Source organism: Somniosus microcephalus, chromosome 9 (genome assembly GCF_052327205.1).
Source record: "Somniosus microcephalus isolate GS21.2 chromosome 9, FLI_Smic_1.0, whole genome shotgun sequence".
NCBI lineage: Eukaryota > Metazoa > Chordata > Chondrichthyes > Squaliformes > Somniosidae > Somniosus > Somniosus microcephalus.
The window spans coordinates 38,382,526-38,405,620 of NC_140995.1; the positions used below are offsets into that span (position 1 = coordinate 38,382,526).

The 23,095-nt window shown below is 44.6% G+C and overlaps 1 protein-coding gene across 1 annotated transcript in view; it reads right to left on the minus strand.

Moving 5' to 3' along the window:
* Nucleotides 1-23,095, minus strand: part of dst (dystonin) — a 337,440-nt gene that overhangs the window by 104,055 nt on the left and 210,290 nt on the right. The window contains exons 54-58 of the mRNA XM_085998161.1: nucleotides 4,751-4,912; nucleotides 4,470-4,640; nucleotides 3,006-3,172; nucleotides 591-750; nucleotides 102-428 (exon numbers count right to left, since the gene is read on the minus strand). Coding sequence (XP_085854287.1) covers nucleotides 102-428; nucleotides 591-750; nucleotides 3,006-3,172; nucleotides 4,470-4,640; nucleotides 4,751-4,912 — 987 coding nt within the window. The remainder of the gene's footprint in view (nucleotides 1-101; nucleotides 429-590; nucleotides 751-3,005; nucleotides 3,173-4,469; nucleotides 4,641-4,750; nucleotides 4,913-23,095) is intronic.

Below are 23,095 nucleotides of genomic sequence, written 5' to 3' on the forward strand. Positions count from 1 at the left end.
TGTTTTGATTCAATCAAAGCAACAACAAAAAAAGTGCACATAAGGAAAATTATATTTTTAAAAATGTAGAAAGGAAAAATAAAGCATAATGAAAAAGGTACCAGATGCTCCGAATGCTGTTTCTGAAGATGATCAGGATTGTAGTCTTGAACGGCCACATTGTTCAGTTTGTCCTGCACTTCAGCCAACCAGTTCAGAACCTCTACTTCCTCCTCCCCAAAGATCCAGGCATTGGAAATGGCCTGCTGGATCAGGGCCGCTTTGCGGCCACACCTGTCCTGGATCTCAATGTACCGAGTCTGGGCAGAATCCAGCCTCCCCTGCACCATGTCTTTATCATCTCTGGAACTCATAGTCTTTAACGACTGACCAATGCTAATAGCCTGGTGCAACTGTTTACCGAGACTGAGGACATCATCTTCTGTGGCCTACGCAAGGTGTACAAATGAATGAGAAAAGATACTGCGGAAAAATAAACTGAGGCAGAAAAGAACGGCAACAGAAAGTACTTCCAAAAATAATAATTATGCAAAGATGCAACTTAAAAGTGAAGGAATGAACCGCAAACCTACACCTGGCTTAATACTCACCTTGTGCTGGGAAATCTGCTCTTGCAGTCTGGCAGTTTGAGTACCAATAGGTTCAGAGTTTGCAACCTTCTTCTCAGCTGCAGAAAGCCATTCGATCAAGGGCTCCACAGTATCGTGGAACTGTTGAGCCACAACCAAGATGGCCTCCAACTGCCGCTGTCTGCAGAGAAGACAAGAAAAGGAATCTCGCTATAAAGAAAGAACTTGCATTTATACCGTGTCTTTCACAACCTCAGGACATCCCAAAGCGCTTTACAGCCAATGAGGTGCTTTTTTGGAAGTGTAATCGCTAATGCAGGAAATGCGGCGGCCAATTTGCACACAGCAAGTTTCCACAATCAACGTGATAACGACCAGATCAATTTTTTTGTGACGTTAGTTGAGGGATAAATGTTGTCCGGGACACCAGGGAGAATTCCCCTGCCGCCCGTGAAATCGAGACATCCAGAAGATTGAAACCCAAAGTCCATCGGAGATAAAATATTGAAATCCTGTCATTTTTGGTTTGTGCCCTCGAATACTTTTGATGAAATATGTGACAATATTATCGATAAGCTCCCACATCAGCTTCAACACTGTTCCCAACCTTGTATGTGGACCAGCTCCTCAGTAATTGTTTCAGTTATTGTTGATATTATATTAGTGTTTTCTAAACAATATATTTCGTGAGAAAAATTACTTTACATAATGATACAGGACCAAGCCAACTGTCTCTGGTCTGATCTAGAGGGAAGATACAGATCAGCCATGATATCATTGAATGGCGGAACAGACTCAAGGGGCTGAATGGCCTCGTCCTGTGGCTCATAATTACCAGAGCAATTCAAGAGGGGGGGGGGGGGGGGGGGAAGGCGGGGGAGCATTCACTCAGCTTGAGCCTCCATCGCCTGCTGTGTAACCCATATGCTCATTGTTGCACTGTTGTATGGCCAGTGACATCTCATAATGAATGTATAGTTTGTATATAAAAAGTAACATTTTTGGACTCTAAGGGAATGAAGGGATACGGGGATCGGGCGGGAAAGTGGAGTTGAGGTCGAAGATCAGCCATGATCTTAATTGAATGGCAGAGCAGGCTCGAAGGGCCATATGGTCTACTCCTGCTATTTCTTATGTAAAACAAAAACAGAAACAACATTTTAAAATCAGGACAGACAAGATTTCCAACTTAAAATACGGAAAAATGTTGGAAAATGCAGACAGCATCTGAAAGAGAAAGGTTTACATTTCAGCCACGGCCCTATATAGAACAGACAATGTCATTTCTGATTTATCGTCTCTCTCGTACCATCTGATGTTGTATAACCTGAAGCTTTTAGAAAAAAACTAAAGAAAAAAATCACTACATAGAAACAGGCATAAAACGCCACAGATGCCGAAAGGGATGGTTCGGGAAATGAACATTGGGTTACATGGGTAATTAGCCACTGGCCTGTTTTTAAAATCACATCTGCCATATAACTGTATCATCCATTAGAAATCAATTGAAATCTGAAGCACAGAAATGAAGCCTTTGTGATCACTTCAGTCTGTTATAATTATAACTAATAACCGAAAACCATAATTTTTACAGGTCAATATTTTTGTTCATATAATGTGCTTTGTTTTCCAGATGGTTAATTTTCAAGTCTTATTTAAATTGTGAAAAGCTAGGAACAGTGGAGGTCCAAAGAGATTTAGGTTCCATGTACACAGATCACTAAAATGTAGTACGCAGGTACAAAAGATAATCAAAAAGGCTAATGGAATATTAGTCTTTATAACTAGAGGGCCAGAATATATAAAGGGGAGGGGGTTTTGCTACAGCTATACAAAGCCCTGGTTAGACCACATCCCGAGTACTGTGTACAGTTCTGGGCACCGCACCTTCGAAAGGATTATATTGGCCTTGGAAGGAGTGCAGCGCAGATTCACCAGAATGTTACCAGGGCTCCAAGGGTTCGATTGTGAGGAGAGATTGCATAAACACTGCTTGTATTCCCTGGAATGCAAGCAGATGATTAAGGGGTGATTTGATTTGAGGTTTTTAGGATTTTGAAAGGAATTGATTGGGCAGATAGAGAGAAACCTTTTCTACTGGTGGGGGGAGTCGAGGACAAGGGGACGTAACCTTAAAATTAGAGCCAGGCCATTCAGGAGAGAAGTTAGGAAACACTTCTTCATGCAAAGAGTAGAAGTTTGGAACTCTCTCCTACAAAAAGCAGTAGATGCTAGCTCAATTAATAATTTTAAATCGGAGATCGATAGTTTTGCTAGCCAAGGGTATTAAGGGTTACGGAACCAAGGCAGGGGGATGGAGTTAAGATACAGATCAGCCATGATCTCATTGAATGGCGGAACAGACTCGAGGGGCTGAATGGCCTACTCCTGTTCCTATGTTCCTAAGTGGGTGCAGATCTACAAATCCTTCTGTACCTGTTTTCAGCTTTGGTCAGCAGGGAATTCCACCTACGACTCAGGCCCTGCAGCTGATTCAGTGTCTTCTCTCGGTCTGAGGAATCGGCCGACCCAGCGATCTTCTCCCCTTCTCGCTTGATCATCTCCACGGTTGGTTTGCGATCATCCAGCAAGTGTTGGAGAAGCTTCATTGGAACAAACATTTAGGGTCAGATTCATGATCAACAGAATACTAAAGACTTGCTACTCATTCCTATAAACTGGGAGCAGAAGTCTGTGTTATCCAACTCAAGACCGATTTTCACCATTTCCTCTATTGGCCAACAGTACTGGCATTTACAAAAAGTCACACTTAAGTGTAATGCCTGAACGGGTGGTGGAAGCAGATTCAATAGTAACTTTCAAAAGGAAATAGGATAAATACTTAAAAGGAAAAAGTTGCAGGGCTACGGGGAAAGGGGAGAGTGGGACTCATTGGATTGCTCTTTCAAAGAGCCAGCATAAGCACGATGGGCCATTCTGTGATTCTATGCTGTGTCATTCTATGATGCAATTTTCTGACTACATCTATTAAAGTTAACCTGTTTTTAACCGTAGATATTAGTGTACACCAATATCACTGGTTAGCCGATAAGGAGTAATAAACTGTAGGTCGCTGATCACCAGAACCCAGTGCCTCCAGTCACAAAACCTCTATCCGTACTCAACTATAACGCTGACTTGTGATCAGGAGCAGGGACCATATATGAGGTTTTAACCCACCCTAGCCTGGGGACGCTGAAGCTAGTTACAGTGCAATATTCCCTTTAAGCTGCACGGCGGCGCGACTCTCTGCAGCTCCCGCGTAGCCGGCTGACCGGCTTTTAAATAGGAAAAACCGCGCAGGCGCAGTATTTGGGATGGGCTGCACAGCCCCTTAAAGGGGCCGCGCACTCAAAAAAAAAATTGAAGGGAACATTGTTGCAGTGCCCCAAACTTTCACCCCAACTGAGATCAGCTAACTCAACACAGACCAGGGATTGAACCTGGGATCTCACTGGCCTGTATAGACGGCTCAGTTCCACGCTGAGTGATTGGGGGGGGGGGGGGGGGAAGCTTAGATAATGTTCGGCCACGATGCAGCACTTCATCTCGAGGCACCATTTGAGTCTGCTGAGCGAATGTTCAGATAATCGAAGACTTCAATTCCATCGAGGCCAAGAAAGAAAACTAGCCACTTCGTGTTTCAAGATGACAACTTCTGAGAAAGCTGTATGGATGAAGACCAATCACAACCCACTCTACTGAAAGGTCATTTACAGCCACGAGCCATTTACTGAGCATGGCAGCTGATGCCAGAAACTACATCTTCCATCACACCCGGCTTTAAACACATTAGCTCAGACAGGTGTGCGCACGTCCAGAGTTCTGCTTACTTAAAAAGGTCAAACTCTAGCAGTGGCCTTGTACAAATTCACAGCTCATGAAGCATTTGGGACTTACTTTTTGCTCTTGAATCTGAGCCTTCACTACTTTGAACTCAGCTGATGGTGGCTTCTGATTGGCTACAAGTTCCTCTGTATCCATTAACCAGCTGAGCAACGATTCGAGCGCGTCCTGAAACCTCCCACAATGCAAGAGGGCTTCCTGCAGCTTGGCAGCTCGTTCTGCAACCTATTAAACAGATTACATAATCCAAATTAACTGGAGTGCACACAGCAGGCAGAGAGCTACCTGTTTAACCACGAGGGGAGGGGATGGAGAAAGAAAGAAAGAAAATAAACCTTTTTCGTGAGCGTATTCCATCGTGTGTTTGCTGCTTCAAGGTCGTGCTCCAGCTTCTGGATATTGGTGTTTTTAGCTACACTTTGGATCAATCCCTGACCAAGCCGATTAACCTCTTGGAACACAGCCTGAAGTGGCTCAATCTCTGCCTTCTGAAATACCTGTAGTTTGTACAAGGGACAGGAAGAGCATTACAATACACATTGGATGAAATGAGTCAATTAGATGTGTCTCTAATATCATTCCATAGATAGTTATACAAAAATAAAAGAAGTTTAGAATAAAATAAACATTGTAAAAATGTCATTTTGCGGTGTTCCACCCTTGTGACTACTTGCGCACAACTTAGTCAATGCTTATCCCATAGAGCCGCCTATATTGGGCAAATGGCGCTAACCAAGTGCCAGTACCATAGACGTCAAGTACAAAGGCGCCGCTTAAACCATATTAATATACTTCCTTTGATATCACAAAGGCTCGGTTCACAGTGACAGAATGAACAAGTTGCTGTGATACGGAAAAGGCAAAAGATTTCATCTTAGCAAACACTTCAGGCAGATTTTTCAACTGAAGTTGATCTCAACCTAATTAATTTCCAGTTAGTCTGGTAAAAACTAAAGTAAATCCTTTAATGGGCATCAAATTCAATCAACTTTTGGTCATCTCAGCTGGAAAATACAACATTCAAAAACTGTTGCTAAGCCAAGAACAAAACTGAATATTTTGCTGAATGAATAATGAAATTCTGTGGTTCATTAAACTTCTTCCACTATTCAAAATAAAACTGAGGTTATTTACAATAGTTTACATTACCAAACAGATTATCTGCTCTCTAAATCTCTTCTTCTTTTCTGCCCTCCTTTAGGATTCTGCATCATCTGCTCCACAGACCCTGTACAATTTGCCCAGTTATGTACCCTCTAACACTCAAAGTAGATGACCAACCAAAGGCAAAGTTCTCCCGGCCTCCCCAACCACAAAACATTAGAGTTTCTTCCATCCCCTCAAGCTTCAAATTCATCAATCCAATCCCACACTTATCACTATTATTGTAACCCTCAATCCCACTCCTAAACAGATACGGTTTAAATTCACTTCCCAAGTTAACATAATTTCCGCCATTCACCAGGTGGAAGTGGCGAGAGGAATTCTCATCACTACTCTTACTTGAAGTGTATTCACATGGTGTTCATGCTCTCCAAGCACCATCTAGTTTCACTGAATCATTGAATAGGCATAGAAGGAGGCCATTCAGCCCATCGAGTCTGCGTCAGCTCTTTCAAGCAGCAATCCAGTTAGTCCCGCTCCCCCGCTCTTTCCCCATATTCCTGCAATGTTTTATCCTTCAAATATTTATCCAATTTTCTTTTGAAGGCTACGATTAAATCTATTTCCACCACCCTATCAGGCAGTGCATTCCAAATCCTAACCACCTGTTGCGTAAAAATGTTACTCCTCATGTCACCTCTGGTTCTTTTGCCAATCACCTTAAGTCTGTGCCCTCTGGTTACCGACCCTTCAGCCATTGGAAACAGTTTCTCTTTATTTACTCTATCTAAATCCTTCATGATTTTAAACACCTCTAGCAAAAATCTTCTTAGCCTTCTCTGCCCCAAGGAGAACAATCCCAGTTTCTCTAGTCAATCCACGTAACTGTAAGCCCTCACCCATGGAACCATTCCAGTAAATCTTTTCTGTACCCTCTCCAAAGCCTTCATGTCTTTCCTAAAGTGTGGTGCTCAGAATTGGACACAATACTCCAGCTAGGGTCGAACTAGTGTTTAATATAGGTTTGGCATAACTTCCTGGCTTTTGTACTCTCTGCTTCTATTTATAAAGCCCAGGATCCCATATGCTTTATTAACTGCTTTTTTAACCTGTCGGCCACCTTAAACGATTTGTGCACAAGCATCCCCAGGTCTCTCTATTCTTGCACCCCCCTTAAAATTGTCCCATTTAGTGTGTATGGTCTTTCCTCATTTTTCCTACCAAAATGTATCATCTCACACTTCTCAGCATTGAATTTCATCTGACATGTATCTGCCCATTCCACCAGCCTATGTCTTCTTGAAGTCTATTACCATCTTCCTCACTGTTTACTACACTTGTAAGTTTTGTGTCTTCTGCAAATTTCAAAATTGTGCCCTGTACCCCCAAGTCCAAGTCATTAATACATATCAAAAGCAGCAGTGGTCCTCATACTGAACCTTGGGAAGCGTCACAGTATACCTCTCGCCAGTTCAAAAAACAGCCATTCACCACAACTCTGTTTTCAATCCCTTAGCCATTTCGGATCCATGCGGCGACTGCCCCTTTTATCCCATAGGCTTCAATTTTGCTAACAAACCCAATATGTGGTACTTTATCAAACGCCTTTTGCAGGTCCATATACACAACATGAACTGCACTGCCCTCATCAAAAAACTGGATCAAGTGTATCAAACACCATTTGCCCGTAACAAATCAGTGCTGGCTCTCCTTTATTAGCCCATGCTTGACCAAGTGGCTGTTAATTTTCTCCCGGATTATTGTTTCTAAAAGTTTCCCCATCACTGATGTTAAGCTGACTGGCCTGTAATTTCCAGGTTTATCCTTCTCTCCCAATATACTGCATAAATAATGTTCAAATCGGCCATGCCCCTCCATTTGAAAGACCTGGAGGATGATCATTTCTCAATCTTTGCTTCCTCAATGAAAACAACTTCTGTTCAGTGAATCGACCTTCATAACGCAGAGCTCCATTGCCATGTCATTTTAATTCTCGGCCCCACTCACTCTGACCTCGGCCTCCTACACTGGTCTATTGAAGCTCAACGGAAGCTCGATGAGGCACTTTACAGCCTTTCGGACTCAACATTTACTTCAACAATTTCAGATCATAACCACTACACCCATTTTTTCGGGCAGTAGTTGCTGGTAATGATTCTACTTTTGTCATTCTCAGCTCCTTTAGACCCATCTTTTGTTTCTTTACTTGTCCCATTACCACCCCATTTTGCCTTGCACTATCAACCCTTTTGTCATTTAATCACTCCTGTTCTCCACCCCATCACAGACCTTCCCTTTTGTTCTTTCCTCCCCCATTTCTGTACTTGCTTAAAAACTGTTACATCTCTAACTTTCCCCAGTTCTGACGAAGGGTCATCGACCTGAGATGTTAATGGTTTCTCTCCACAGATGCTGCCTGACCTGCTGAGTATTTCCAGCATTTTCTGTTTTTATGTCAGATTTCCAGCATCCACAGCATTTTGTTCTGTATCTGGTCATTCTTGATTGAAACGCCTCATATGGATACGGTTCCTTTTGAAGGTTGAAGAAGTCACATTGCACACTGTATGCCACATGTAGTTAATCAGTAAGTCGTACAACCAAGTACTCTCAAGGTGCAATCCACTAATTGTTTAACCTTGTGGAGAACAGTTTCAGACAGCTCTAAAAAATTCCTTTCCTTTTTCCACCTGAGTTAATGGAATATGGATTACATTATGTTTATCCCTGTTAAAATCCACCTGCCACAACACAGCCCAGACATCAAAAGATCTGGAGAAATGAGCTGATCTTGACATGACTCACATGGCCATACTGCTCACGCTCAGCAAATTTATAATTAGTCACCCATATTATTTATGAATACTCTATACAGCAGGAAACACAGAACAGATCTGTTCCTGACTCGATTAGTCACTGCCCCTTGCTGATTTCTAATGCCAAAACAATTTTCAATCCAAATAGTTAATTTACTATTAATTCCACGAACCTTTATCTTCTTTAAAGGCTTTACTGTGGAACTCAACCAAATGATATCTTGAAAATCAAAGTCAATGTCTATCGGATACAACTGGTCTATTAGTTTAGGTCCTCAACCATTCTAGACTGCGAACGAAGAACCAAAATCATGTGGCTAGTATGTGACCAACAGAAAAGATAGTTTTACTTTACAAAAGACAGTTTGTTATGGATATATCGTTAACACATCATAAACCATTTTTCGATATTACACCACTGTTACGTTTCTTCACTCTTTAGTTACTTTAGATACTTTTTTTGATTTGTGTCTCAGGCTATTCTCCTCTTAGATTAACCCTTGGTCACTGCATCCCAAAGAATGTTTAGACTTGCTCGGGTATCTAGGTAAATTGATAGCGTGCCCAGTGATAGAACGGAGTACCATATTCAATTTACTTGGCGAGAATGTGGAACTCGCTACCACATGGAATGGTTAAGGCGAATAGCAAAGATGCATTGAAGGGGTAGATAGGTAAGCACAGAGGGAGAAAGGAATCGAAGGATATGCCGATAGGGTGAGATGAAGTAGTGTGGGAGGCAGCTCCTGTGGAGCATAAACACCAGCATAGACCAGTTGGGCCAAATGACCGGTTTCTTTCTGTGCTGTAAATTCTATGTACTTCAGCAATTGATGCTCCTCCACATCTTCAGAAGGTGGCAGAATAACACGACACTAGACGTTGACTTTAACTGGCGAGGAAATTAATTAAATAGCTAAAGAACAAGCATACAGTAGCAGGAACACGTGCATTGTCGCCACCATAGTTGCTAAGCTTAGCCATCGCTTCATGTAGTAGAAAAGAATAAATAATTTGCAACTGCTGTGGTGAGCTAGAATATATGTAATATTCTTAAATAAGGATGGTTTTTTTTGCACTATCCATGTACGCTCTCTCTCTCCCTCTCTTTGAAGGCTTTACAGACAGAGTCCCCGATTTGAACTACAAGTTAATAAACACCTTCAAAAAGTAAACCAAGATCCAGCAGATGTAAATAGCTAGCTGTTAAATTCAAAAGAAAGGAATGTCAAACATACATTTGAACAACCCTCACACAAAATGTTGGTATTGGAATTGAATGGCTTGACATCACCCCTGGACACCATTCTCAGACAAACGAACCAAAATTGTGCCAACTTAACCTTCAACATGATTTCTGCGAGCAGAGATAGTTCTGAACCCTTTATGTATGGCGACAGTATTTTTTTCTTTAAAAAAAGCCAATACCCTGCTAAATCTTAGGCGAAAATGCTTCATTTTTATCACAACTGTCACTTGTACACTATGGGCAAGCTGAACCTCGTTAACTCCACTCCTCAAATTCTAGCCACTGTCATCAATTTAATCAAATGATACAGTGCAGAAGTCTTCTGTCTGCACTGTACTACACCCGAGTCAAGCACAGAGGAAATGCCAAGTGCCAGAACATCTCAGTAGAATTAATCCATTTTAAATATCTACCAGCTCATTTTATGGCATCCAGTAGCTTGCTTAAAATTATAGTATAACTGAAGAGTCCGGCAATGTCTCAAATTTAAAATTCTCATTCTTGTGTTCAAATCCCTCCCTGGCCTCTCCCCTCCCTCTCTCTGTAACCTCCTCCAGCCTGATAACCCTCCAATATCTCTGCACTCCTCCAATTCTGGCCTCTTGCGCATCCCCAATATTCATCGCCCCACCATCGGTGTCCGTGCTTTCAGCTGCCTTGGCACTAAGCTCGGGAATTCCCTCCCTAAACCCCACCTCTTTGACCAAACCTTTGGTCACCTGTTCTAACATTTCCTTCTATGGGTCGGTGTTCAATGTCGTTTGATAACACTCCTGTGACGCGCCTTGGGACGGTTTTAATATGTTAAAGGTGCTAGAGAAATGCAGGTGGTTGTTGTTGTCAGAGGGGAACGGTCTGAGAGGTCCTGGAGGAGAGAGTCCTATACACCCCTTGCGTTTGATGCTGCATGGAGTGTTTGGCCCATGGCAGCCGCTCCTGTCTGCAATCTCAACACATCTACATTCAACGGTTAGAAGTAGAAATCCCTCCTTTATCAGACAGCCCAAAGTGCAGCCTGGCAGTACAAAATACGTACAGCTATCTGCACATTGATAATGTAGGCACCAATCTGAGATCAGTAGCTGCAGTGTAAACTGCATCCTTAGTGACTGCGTCACAATCTGATTCTTCAGAGAGCACAAAGTCACACAATTGAACAAAGTATCCTTTCCACACATGTCTGACAAGATAGCTGCTCCCAGAGAGAGGGAACTAAACCCAAGCACACCTCAATTCCAGTCTGTATTACAACAAATATAGGACCTGCAGCAATCTCATCTCAGGGTTCAAACAACTGCACACACCACAAGTTTTACTCTAGTACGATAGCAAAATACTGCAGATGCTGGAAATCCAAAATAACAACAGAAAATGCTGGAAAAACTCAGCAGGCCAGGCAACATCCGTAGAGAGAAAATAGAGTCGACCTTTCGGGTCTAACCCTTTTTGAAAAAGGGTTAGACCCGAAACGTCGACTCTATTTTCTCTCTATGGATGTTGCCTGGCCTGCTGAGTTTTTCCAGCATTTTCTGTTGTTATTACAAGTTTTACTCTGATAGTTCAGGAGATGATTTTAATTCCCCACTGGCAAGTGGGTTGGTAAACAGAGGACACAGATTGAAGATAATTGACAAAAAAAAGGTGAGGTGAGAGGTTTGGTTTTTTTACACGGCGCGTTATGATGATCTGGGCCTGAAAGGGTGGTGGAAGCAAATTCAACAGTGACTTTCAAAAGGAAATTAGATAAATACCTGAAAAAGACATTTGCAGGGCTATGGAGAAAGAGCAGGGGAGTGGGACGAATTGGAGAGCTCTACCAAAGAGCTGGCATAGGCATGATGGGCCGAATGGCTTCCTTCTGTGCTGTATCATTCTATGATATCCCTTTCCCAGTGATCACTGCTAGATATCCACCACCCTCCATATAAAAGAATTAGAAGTTTAAATTGTTTTCTTCTGCAATAACTCCAGAGTCCAATTGTTTGATTTGTTACTGTGAAGGATTGAAGTCCTGAGCTGCTTCAAAAATCATATAAAAAAACATATATATATATAAAATATTTCTTATTTCATGGGATCTTGGTCATTGGCCAGTTTGCAGTCACTTCAGTTTGATTACTGCTGGCTGGAAGTAGACTGTCTGCGTGTATAGGAAATACACATCATTTGTCTCGCACTGGTGCCACTTCAAAGGCAATGAGTCCCTTCCAGGGACTGCATAATGAGCATCAGATACAAAGCACATCCAGGCACTGGAGATGCTTAACACTGGCTGCCAAGGGTGTAAGGTGACGGACCTAACATTTGGGATTGCCGACTCACCCAGAGGACCAGAGTCTGTGGCAGCAGGAACTGCAGCCAGGGTATCGGACGCTGGTGATGATGAACAGATCCATGCTCAGAGCCTGCCTGCTGGAGCCTTTGCCCACTTTGATTGCTCCCTATCTTTCTACCTCACAGCTCTAACTTCAGATTTGCAGCCTGCCCACAGCCGTAGATGCTCCACTTCCTTCCAGACTCGAGGCCCATTGCTTCTGCATTCCTTCCAAACCCACAGAATCGTCACTCTTTCCCAGCACTCATCTCAGGACCCAGAGCCTCCCTACCCAAACCCACTCCCCCCACCACCACCACCTTAGCACAGACCTTGGCCCAAGCTCCACCCCAAGGCTTTGTCAGCTGCCCTGTAACAGTAGCACCCGTCCCCTGTCCCCTTCCCAACTCTGGGCCCGACTCTCTTCCACCCAGTCCTAGTCCCCACCTACAACAGGCTGCAATTCTGGTGTATCCCTGGGGTTTTAGCAAAGGTAAAAGATACATATTGAGATGATCAGTAGAGCAAGTCAAGTGAAAGACAAGGGCTGCAAGATATACAGGAGACGGAGGGAAGGGAGAGACTCGCACGACAGATAAGTAAGATGTCAGAGATTGAGCTGGCATACAGATAAGAGAAAGAAAGTGAGAGAGAAAGTAAGTGAGAGAAAGAGTAAAAGAGAAAGGGGGAAAATAATGAGAAGAGAGTGAGGTGAAAAAGAGAAAAAAGGAGGGGGCAAGAGAGACAAACAGAAAGAACAACAGCACGAGACACACATAGGGACAGTTACTATGAGACTTGTTTTTAAGGTGAGCAACACCATAAGATAGTCAATATTAATTGTACTACACAAGGTGCTAATCTTGAAATTGCAAACGTTTTGAACTTTTACTGGATAGTGTGCTTTGGTGGGGTGTTTCCAAATTAAAGCAGGATTGATGCAGAGCAGGGAGAGAACTTTACTCAGTCAGTTCTGGTACATATTGCTGAAAGAAAATTGAGTGAAATGTTTGCTTTGCTGCATCATTACGTTGTGCGCAAGTTGGATGGGGCGGGAGGGGGAGGTGACACAACTATGCCACTGTGTTGCATATTTATTAAAATTTCCAAATGACGTCAGCAACGTTAGGCTCGTGGTGATATTTCTTTACGACAAGTTTTGGTACTAAAATCAATCAACTAAACTAACACAGCAAGAACCTGCAGGCGCTGAGACAATAGCTCAAGTGAAACTCACCCCTGTAATCAATCTGTGTCTGTCTTTTTTACCTTGAAACGTCTGCCAAGTTCTTCATTACTCTGAAAGCTAAGAGCGACTAAATTGCATTGTACTGCGATGACATAACCCTCTGGTTCCGTTTCTGATACACAGGCAAAAAAAGATTAAAAAGGGCCATTTCCAAAAAAAGGCACCAGCTCAAATTGTGGCATTTCCCCAAACCGCAAACTGCCACAAAGTCATGAAGACCTTTAGCCAGTGAGGTTTGTCAAATGATGATTACATAGACATGAATGACGCTGTGGGGAGACATGCCACCACAAGGCAAGGTTTCTGCAAGTTAAATATGTTAGTGGAAAGGAACACCAGGACATGACGAGTAACAGACACCAGCTGGTTAATAACCACACAACAAGCAGCTGGAAACTATCAGTCATGTCATAAGCTGCCTCCTGCTTACAAAGCCACAGTGCTCACCCAATCTAATTCAACCATATTGAAATTTAATATTCTAAACGTTGCTAGGAAACTGGTTGCCCGGCAATGCAGAAATAAAGCAAAACGGCGGAACTTCAGAAAGTGTGCAGTGCCATCAGAAATCCTTTGGCAGGCCTCCCGTGTGCCAACGCACCCTGTTCCTCACCAAAGTGCTTTGGTTCCCTCATCAGTGAACACCCCATTGCTGGCCATGTCAGACTTCCCTATCACTGCCGACATCCTACAGTCACGCACCTCATCCATCACTGGAGTGTTCTCATAATAACCTCTGCTCTCGGGGTCCAGGCTTTCAACAGCAGGAGGCATGTCCTCAGGGACGGGCAATAGGGCATCTGGTGCCACCAGAGCCTGCACACCGTCACCTTCCGACTGCATTTCAAACCGACTTTCCACCACCGTATCCCAGTAAGAAGTTTCTTGCGTGGATGCATCCTCCTTTCCTTCCTCTGTTGCCGGTCCTTCCAGTTCCACTTCTTGTACCTCAAGGAACTTGGACATTATCTCTACTGGTGTGGATGTGAAATTGGATCTGCCATCAAGGATTTGTCTTCCAACACAGTTTCTCTCATTCTTTTCCACTGTTTTCGCATTTCGCTGGAAAACACAGTCTCCTCTTGTGTTACATTCAGAAACCAGCTCCAAGGCCATAATTAGCCCTGCCTCTTCAGTTGGGGAGACTCCATAGTCTTCACTCTTTGCCATGGAGGGCATGCTTGTGGGAGCTCGTGATAACATTTGCTCTTCACCAGAGTTGATGCTGGACCCAGTTCCTTTGGCTTCATTGTCCCTCGTTATATGGACTCCCTCTGCCGAGGGCAAGCTCCTGTAACGGACTTTATCCCCATTTGTCCGCCGGTACTTTTGCCCTTTATTGGCAGATGGACTGGACAGTCCAGAGTCCTCCTCTGACGTAAGGGAGCCGGTGGTTCCCTTGCACCGCCGGCTCCAGCTGGACAATGTGGCCGCCTCTGTACTTTCAGAAGGCGAAGCTTCTGCTCTGCTGGTGTAGTCTGCCAAGGGAGGGACAAATGCTCTCCAGGATCGCCGGCTCTCTCTCCTTTCCGCCACGGCTTTCACCTTGGCAGCACCGGCTGATCGGGCGGCGTCGCTGTTGAGTTTCAGGGCGTCGAAGATCATTTTCTCGTCCAGTTTACTGCTCTCCCTGGTCCTCAGCTCCAGGGCTGATAGTGCACCATTGCCAGAGAGCGAGGTGGACTCCAGCGTCCTCTGGCTGTACGGGAGGTGACGTTCTGGCAAGTGTCTCGATGCCAGGCTGCCCTTTGAGCCCGAGTCTATCTGTTCGTTCAGTCTCACCGTGTCATAGATGGACCTTTGGGGAACATAGCAATCTTCTATATTAATGTCCTCTTCTTCAGTTATCCCCACACAGGCTGGATTTTGACGCAAGCAGTCAGGCCTACTAAGTGGTTTTCCCATGGTGTCGTTTTTTTCCCCCAAGTATTATGCAGTTTCTCCCAGTTTCAAAAAAAAAAATCCTTGCACAATTTTAAAAGTTTGCCAAATGAAATTCAATTCCACAACAAACATTAAACTCCCAGTTAAAGCATGTGAACACTGGTTGCTGGTGTTTTATCGGCAGTTAATAAAAAATATATAAATTTCATGCATGGAGACTGCATTTGAAGGTGATTTTTTTTTTAATCCAGTGCAATCGCGACTGTTTAAATTTACCCGATTGTAATCCGGTGCAAAAAGGAAAAATCAATTCTGTAAATAAAGTGCAGAGACCTCGCTCAGTCAGGATTGGCAGTGTTAAAAACAGATCAGTAAGTTCACAAGGTCTTTCAGTCTGAAAATCCCTGGCATTTTTTCCCTCTCTCTTTCAACCCCCGCCCCCTACCCTCAATTCTTTTTAGCAGCAACAAGGCATGGACGGAGGGGACTGTAAATTCAGCTGCTCCATCACAGCAACCTCTCAGAGGAAGGAATGCTTCAGCTCTCGGCACAATAGCTCTGGCGGTGGCTCACCGATTACGCTCAGCAAGCAAGACAATTCACAGTGACAAAAGGAGAGACGCTCCTCGTACAACACCACCAATTACAGCAGGAGATTCATCTAGTTCGTGTTCGAAAGCGAACGTCCGAGTTGGAGGAAGACGGTCGGATAAATCAAGCCAGTTTTTAAAAAAAAACACATTTTCTGTTGAAGTCACAGAGAGGCATAAAAATACCAACTTTCGTTTTTCTCTTGGCAGAAATCGTAGCTGTTCTGTCTCCTGCAGTTGTTTGGCGAGTGGCTTCTCTCGCTCTCATCCCAAGACTCGGTGCTGCAGCCTTTCCATAGTTTAGAGGCGGGCTCTGCTCACTCCAATCACCTATGCGCTCAGCGCCAACATCTCAAAACAAACACCGCTCCTTTTCACAGCGCAAGCCTTTATATTGCTCATTGTACAGGGGAAAGTTTCAGCCCTGCAACTTCGCGACCAGTCGCTGAGACAGAGAGGGCAAAACTGTCCTCATCCTCAAAAAGAAAGGGATGCGCTTCAGGCATAGACGCCGTGGAGATACATTTGTTGTTCAGCTCCTGGGAATTGCGGTCAGCGATGGCCCACGGCCTCGGGAGAGGGCAACATCGGGAGCAGGAGGCTTTTTAAAAGGCTGCAACAAAAAAAGCAGGCGTGCGCCGCGGATGAAGGAGCTCTCCAGCCTCCCTCTTCCCCGGAGCCTGCAGGTGCCGCCCCTTTCTCACTCTGCAGCCAGCATCTGCTGCTCGCCCATTCGTGCACCGCCTCGGCCCCCGCCCGCCCCCAGCCTCTGCTGTCCCCACACCGCCTCGGCCCCCCGCAGCCTCTGCTGTCCCCACACCGCCTCGGCCCCCAGCCTCTGCTGTCCCCACACCGCCTCGGCCGCCCGCAGCCTCTGCTGTCCCCACACCGCCTCGGCCCCCCGCCCGTCCCCACACCACCTCGGCCCCCCGCCCGCAGCCTCTGCTGTCCCCACAGCCCCCCGCCCCGCCCGCAGCCTCTGCTGTCCCCACACCGCCAACCTGCCGCTCCCTTCACTCTATGTCTGTCTGTGTGTGTGTGTCTCACTCTCGCCATTTGTTGGGTTTCCAAGAAAGGCGGAACTACTTCAGATCAAAGCTGGTGAATTGGGAGCTCGGATCCCCCCACCACCCCTCTGGTGATTTAACCGAATCCAGCCCAAGATTTCATCCTCACCCTGGGAATTAAAGCCTGCGGCGGAGGCGGGCGGGCGGGCGCGCGCGGGGGAGAAATTCTGACTTTGAGCGACAGTGTAAGTCGGGCAATATCAGATCATCTCTCCCATCAATTGAAATAAAAATGGGGAGATGTCGAACGGACGGATGATCCGATATTGTTCGATCCACACAATCGCCCAAAGTTAACATTAGCCCCAGAGAGTCACAGCATGAAACAGCAGAGGAGGAGGCCACTCAGCCCATCATTCCGACAGCAGCTCTTTCAAAGAGCTATCCAATTAGTCCCACTCCCAATGCTCTTTTCCCATAGCCCTGCAATTTTTTCCTTTTCAAGTATTTATCGAATGCCCCTTTGAAAATTATTATTGAATCTGAACAGGACTAAAAAGACAACAGTGAAACCTACAGTGACTTAAAAATACTATTTTCTGAGGGAGGGGGAATGAGAGAGAGAGAATGGAAGGAATCTTTGTCCTTAAATTCACAAAGGCTGCTTTCTCAGCACAGTAAAACTGCAACAAGACAACGCAGCACTACCCGCGAGTTAACTATGACTAGAAGAACCCGATTTCCAACGGGTGACAAGGAACATCATACTGATCTGTCGGCACTTGAAGCAACCATTCCAATTTCATTGGCAGTTAACATTTGTTTTGAACGGCACCTCCACTCCCAATTTTGGATTTGTGAAGCAGGGGGTTGGTTGTTGGCCAGGGGTCCTTTCTGCCCTCAAGTCATGCAGCTTTCACTGTGCTGCTGCTCCCGGCGCCTGTGCCCGGCTCGTTAAACATAGCCAGTAATGTCTGCACGCTGCTCGGAGGTGGTCACGTTTAATTAGCTTCAAGACACTCCTGCTGTCGCAAAAATACAACCATTTGTGTGAGGCCACTCAGTTCCTGACATTACACATAGTGAGGCAACATCAGAATAGAAAAAAAATCCAATCTTTCTCAATCACCGGTTAGGCCCCAGCTGGAATATTGTGTCCAATTCTGGGCCCACAGTTGAGGAAGGATGCCAAAGCCTTGGAGAGGGTGCAGAGGTGATTTACTAGAATGGTACCAGGGATGAGCGACTTCAGTCATGTGGAGAGACTAGGGAAGTTGGGATTGTTCTCTTGAGAGCAGAGAAGGTTAAGGGAAAATTTGATAGAGGTGTCAATTCATTAAATATATTCAAGAAGGAGTTAGGTATATTTCTTGAGGCTAAAGGGATCAAGGGATATGGGGAGAAGGCAGGGACAGGGTACTGAGTTTGGATGATCAGCCATGATCTCATTGAATGGCGGAGCAGGCTCGAGGGGCCAAATGGCCTACTCCTGCTCCTATCTTCTATGTTTCTATACAGTATTTTGATAGAGTAAATAAGGAGAAACTATTTCCACTGGCAGAAGGGTCAGTAACCAGAGGACACAAATTTAAGATAATTGGCAAAAGAACTGGAGGGGGGAGATGAGGAAGATTTATTTTACGCAGCGAGTTAGGATGATCTGGAATGCACTGCCTGAAAGGGCAGTGGAAGCAGATTCAATAGAACTTTCCAAAGGGATTTGGATATATGCTTGAAGAGGAAAAATTGGGGGAAAGCGCAGGGGAGTGGGACGAATTGGGCTCTTTCAAAGAGCTAACACAGACACGATGGGCTGAATGGCCTTTTGTGCTGTATGATGCTTTTCATCTCCAGTGCTGAGGGCACAGGAGTCAAGTTTAAACTTCGGTGTGGAGTGTAAAACCACCAATATTAGATCGGCCGCCCATTACACACTCCGCCCATGCGGAAAGGAAGATCAAGTGGAACTGTAAAACAAGCAGCTGACTCCAACTGCCAGTTTTACACCCCCACCCCCCTCCACCCACTAAAGTTTAAAGATGCCCCCACAGACCCTTGCTGAGTATAGTTCCACAGCTGCATTCTGGAACATTCTCCTAGCGGCCATGCTTTTATTTGAGAGTCTAGTTGCCGAGGTTTGGCAGGCTATTCCTCTATGGGAGGAATCACACCTGAGCCCCGTATCATTCTCCAGTATTGGCAATGCAGTGATCATTGGTACCTGACTAACAACCCAGACGCCGTAAGCTGAAAATCCCACCATGGCAAGTTGTGAAATTGGGTTCATAAATCTGGTCATTTGTGGGCGAGCAGCAGGTAATGCAATCTCAAAATCTGGTGAATTGTTGCAAAAACCCAACCGTTTCACTCTTTCTTTCCACCGAAGGGAACCGGACAGCCCTACCCGGTCTTGGCTAGCTGGGAGTGACTTTAGTCCTTCACTATGTGGTGAACTCTTGATGCCCTCTGAAATGGCCTAGCAAGCCACAATTGCCTACTGAACAAAATGGCCGACCAGCACTGTCTAAAGATAACCAGCGATGGACAAAAAGCGCATCAGCGCCCACATTCCACAAACCAATTAAAAAAAAATAAAACAACCAAGCGCACTTTCCCCCAGAATACAAGACAGCAATGGTTGATTCGTCTCCTCCTAAGCCCAGGTGGCACCAAGGCCAAGTGTTGCACTCCCATCATTGCCCTGACTGAGGTAAACTAACTCAGCACTAACGAGAGATTGAACTCGTACCACCCCCCAGACAGAATAAGCTCAGTCACACTCGGTGAGCAACACACTCGCAAACACAGACAGACATCGGGGGAAGGAAGAGAATCAGTTCCAAACACAGTGTACAATCTCATCTTCCACTGTTCAAATAAAGTGATTCACATGCTGCTGAGGAGAGGAATAAATGGTGCATTTAATGAAAAATATCAACCTTAACTGTGGCTGTGTGTGTAATCTAAAGTATCTGAAATCTAAGTTGACTCGTTAATCCATCTCATTAAAATAAAGTCCCCTGATGCAGGACTCTCACTGGCCCTTTAAAAAGGCAGAGTTGACTCTCCTTTATGGTCCAAACAACTTCACGTTTTTCTCCAAACCAAAAATGGCGCATCAGTAACACTTCATAGCTTTTAAATTTATACGCAAGTTTCTATAACCTTGTAAGATATTAATTCCTCAAACTCTGCATTTACTTTAATGTCAAGTGAGCAAATAGTCACACATCATAATCTGATCATTCCTCCATACCTCAGCAACAATAAAAACTCTTTAAAAAAAAAAGTTTAAAAGCATTACAGGACTGTAGTTACAGCCCCAATAATAATTAGACTGAAAAGCTCTAAAGACAGACAAAACCAATTAAGGACTTTGTAACCAGTGTCTGAGAGAACGGAGGCCAAAGTAATGTAATAAATCAACACAATGCTAAATCCCCAGCAAGATTAAGTCATTATTAAAAATACCCCAGGCTCCAGACATCACAGAGTGGGTAAAGAAATCTTTATTTCACACTGGTTGTCCAATCGCAGCTGCCTGGGGGTGGAGGGGGGCGAGGGGGGGTGCGATAATGACAAACTGCCTCCTGAGCTCCATTTCAAAAAAATGTTAAAACAAACACACAGGGAAAATTTTCCGAACAATTACTGCAAACCCCAGTCAAAAAGAGAAATGACACCAAAGGAAGCAGAGATAAGCAAATCACCATTGAAAGGAAGATAGTGCTGAATAAACTTTAGCTCAAGGGCTTTCTCTATCCCATCTAAAAAGGTGCTGCACTGCATCTGTTTCCTGTCGAGTGGCTCTACCTTGGAACAGTTAAATCTCGGAGACTCCAACACACATGGGATTTGACAAATGTCAAGGTTGAGTTTCAAGTTTGGAAATAAAAGGCATTTCACAAACATTCAATCTGTAGCCAGGTAGAGACTCTATCCTGTGGAGGTTATTAAAAAAAGAACTTGCATTCATATAGCGCCTCTCCGGATGTCCCAAAGCACCTTACAGCCAATTAAGTACTTCTGTTGTAATGTAGGAAACATGGCAGCCAATTTGCACACAGCAAGATCCCACAACAGCAATAAGATAATGGCCAGATAATCAGTTTTTTTTAAGTGATGTTGATTGAGGGATAAATACTGGCCAGTGGGCAGAACTCCCCTGATCTTCTTCAGAACAGTGCTATGGGATCCTTTACATCCACCTAAGAGCGCAGTCGGGGCCTCGTTTTAACGCCTCATCCAAAGGACAGCACCTCCGACAGTGCAGCACTCCCTCCCTCAGTACTGTACTGGGAGCGTCAGCCTGGGTTACGGGCTCAAATCTCTGGAGTGGCGCTTGAACCCACGAACCTACTGACAGGCGAGAGTGCTACTCACTGAGCAAGGGATAGCTCTCTTCCTTTTCAGAGCATGCATCTGTAATGAATGAATAGTAGCGCAGGTGAAATAGTGGTAGGTATAGAAACTAGCACTAGTGCTGCACTGGAGTACGAGCCCAGACTGTGCGCTCAAGGCTCTGGTTATCATTTGCAGCAAAAAAAATCAAAACTCTTTTTCAGTTTATTTAGTGCAATTACATTGCGACTTAAAGAACGGGAAATATGTGCATGAGCGCGCTCCGGTCTTGATGGCTTAAGCGTGCTAATCTTCATAATCACAATCAGTGCTGACTACCGGGGGGAAAAAACAACAATTGAAACTGTTTCCAATTGCAATCCGTTTAAGCAGCCCTTCACTTAATTGCATTGTACCAATGACCAGGAAATGTGAACTGCTTAGCACCAAACATTTTCTGGGCACGTATGGCACTACTTCCGTTATTCACAAATCGCATCTGTTTTCTATACACGTGTTACGGATGCAATGGAACAGATGCCAGATCCCATCGATTATGGCAAAGCTCGACCTCAGCTACTGATTTTCATATTGCATTTTATAATAGATTCCCCATGTAGGGCTCACAGCGAACTCGTTTCCCTCCCCCCCACAAAATACATCCCTTAACATGAATATAATGGAGTAACTCATTCCTCTAAAGTCTCCACTTCCTTTCATTACTAGTAATGATCAAACATAAAAAATAATAAAGAGGAGCAGAAGGCGGCCATACGGCCCCTCGAGCCTGCTCTGCCGTTCAGTAAGATCATGGCTGATCTTCTACCTCAACTCCACTTTCCCACCCTATCACCATATCCCTTGGTTCCCTTAGTGTCCAAACATAATGAGCCAGATCACTATCTACCATACAATCAAGTTCTGTGCAAACTGTACAACCTGAGTTGTGTAGGAGTGTTGGATTCAAGCCTGTAATATCACCTTAGGATTTAAATATTTTTTCTCCACTCCCCTCTCTGCCCTGCTCTGAATTTACTCTCTCTCGTCCTCTCGTCTTCTGAAAGTTCTAAATCTTGGTCAACACAGTCCCATGGACACCAGAAAATCTCCAGATCCTCTCCCAAGCCATCATATGTCACTGTGGACTCACAACTGAGCCCGACTGGAGCCTCACTTGGTCTGTACACATGAGCATTTTCAAGCAGGTGTCGCTGGATGACCTCTGGTTCCCAAAGCTCTCCATCACTGGGGTTCTCCTCACCTCATGTCTGGGTCTGTTGTAGACGAATTGAGAGAGATTGATTGCTCTCATTGGTCCACAACTCCATTATTGTTGTAGCATATGACTACCAGGATGGTAGCATGAGAATTAGATGGACCTTGGTCTTTTTTCATATAGCAATTCCTGTGTTCCTAAGGTAATCAGGCAATCTGACTGATGATCAGGAAATCTGACTGATGTTGCCCCTCCCTAGCCCAGAGGCACCGACTCCAATTGTAGGGCACTTAACACCAACCTGACTGAGATTCACCAGCTCAGCATGATCTTTATGGTCCTCTCCTTGATGGTCCCTTCCTGGTCTATTGGGCTCAACACCAAACTATGTGGTGCATGTAACCACTAAATCATTGGGAAGAACTTTGACTGTACTATAAACTGCTCTTATTTCACTCAGTTTATACCCTCAGAATTCCTAGTTAAATTACAGCCTTGTAACATGTTACAGCACATGTGCGACACGTAATTTTCAAGTACAGAGGTTAGGACGCATAAATTGGCCGATCAAATATTTTGTTCGTACACAAAGGTTTTGCCAACTGATGAAAGAGAAAGTCGATCCCGTGCTAGGGGACCTATCTTGGAACATACTACACAGTCTCATGTTGCACACTATAAATCACTTTTATTGACCGGGTCTTACTAAGTCTCCACCACTATCTGTGCAACCCTCTGGAAAAAAAACACTCCCAAATCATGTGCCTGTTTTCACAAGGCACCCCGTGCCAAAATCTCCCCCTCTATTCCTTTCAGAAGGTGCACTGCCAGGATTTCTCTTCAACAAGACTTCTCACCCACTGATATGAATGTGGCTGCTGCTGCAGTCTAAGGGTGAAAAAGTTTTCCC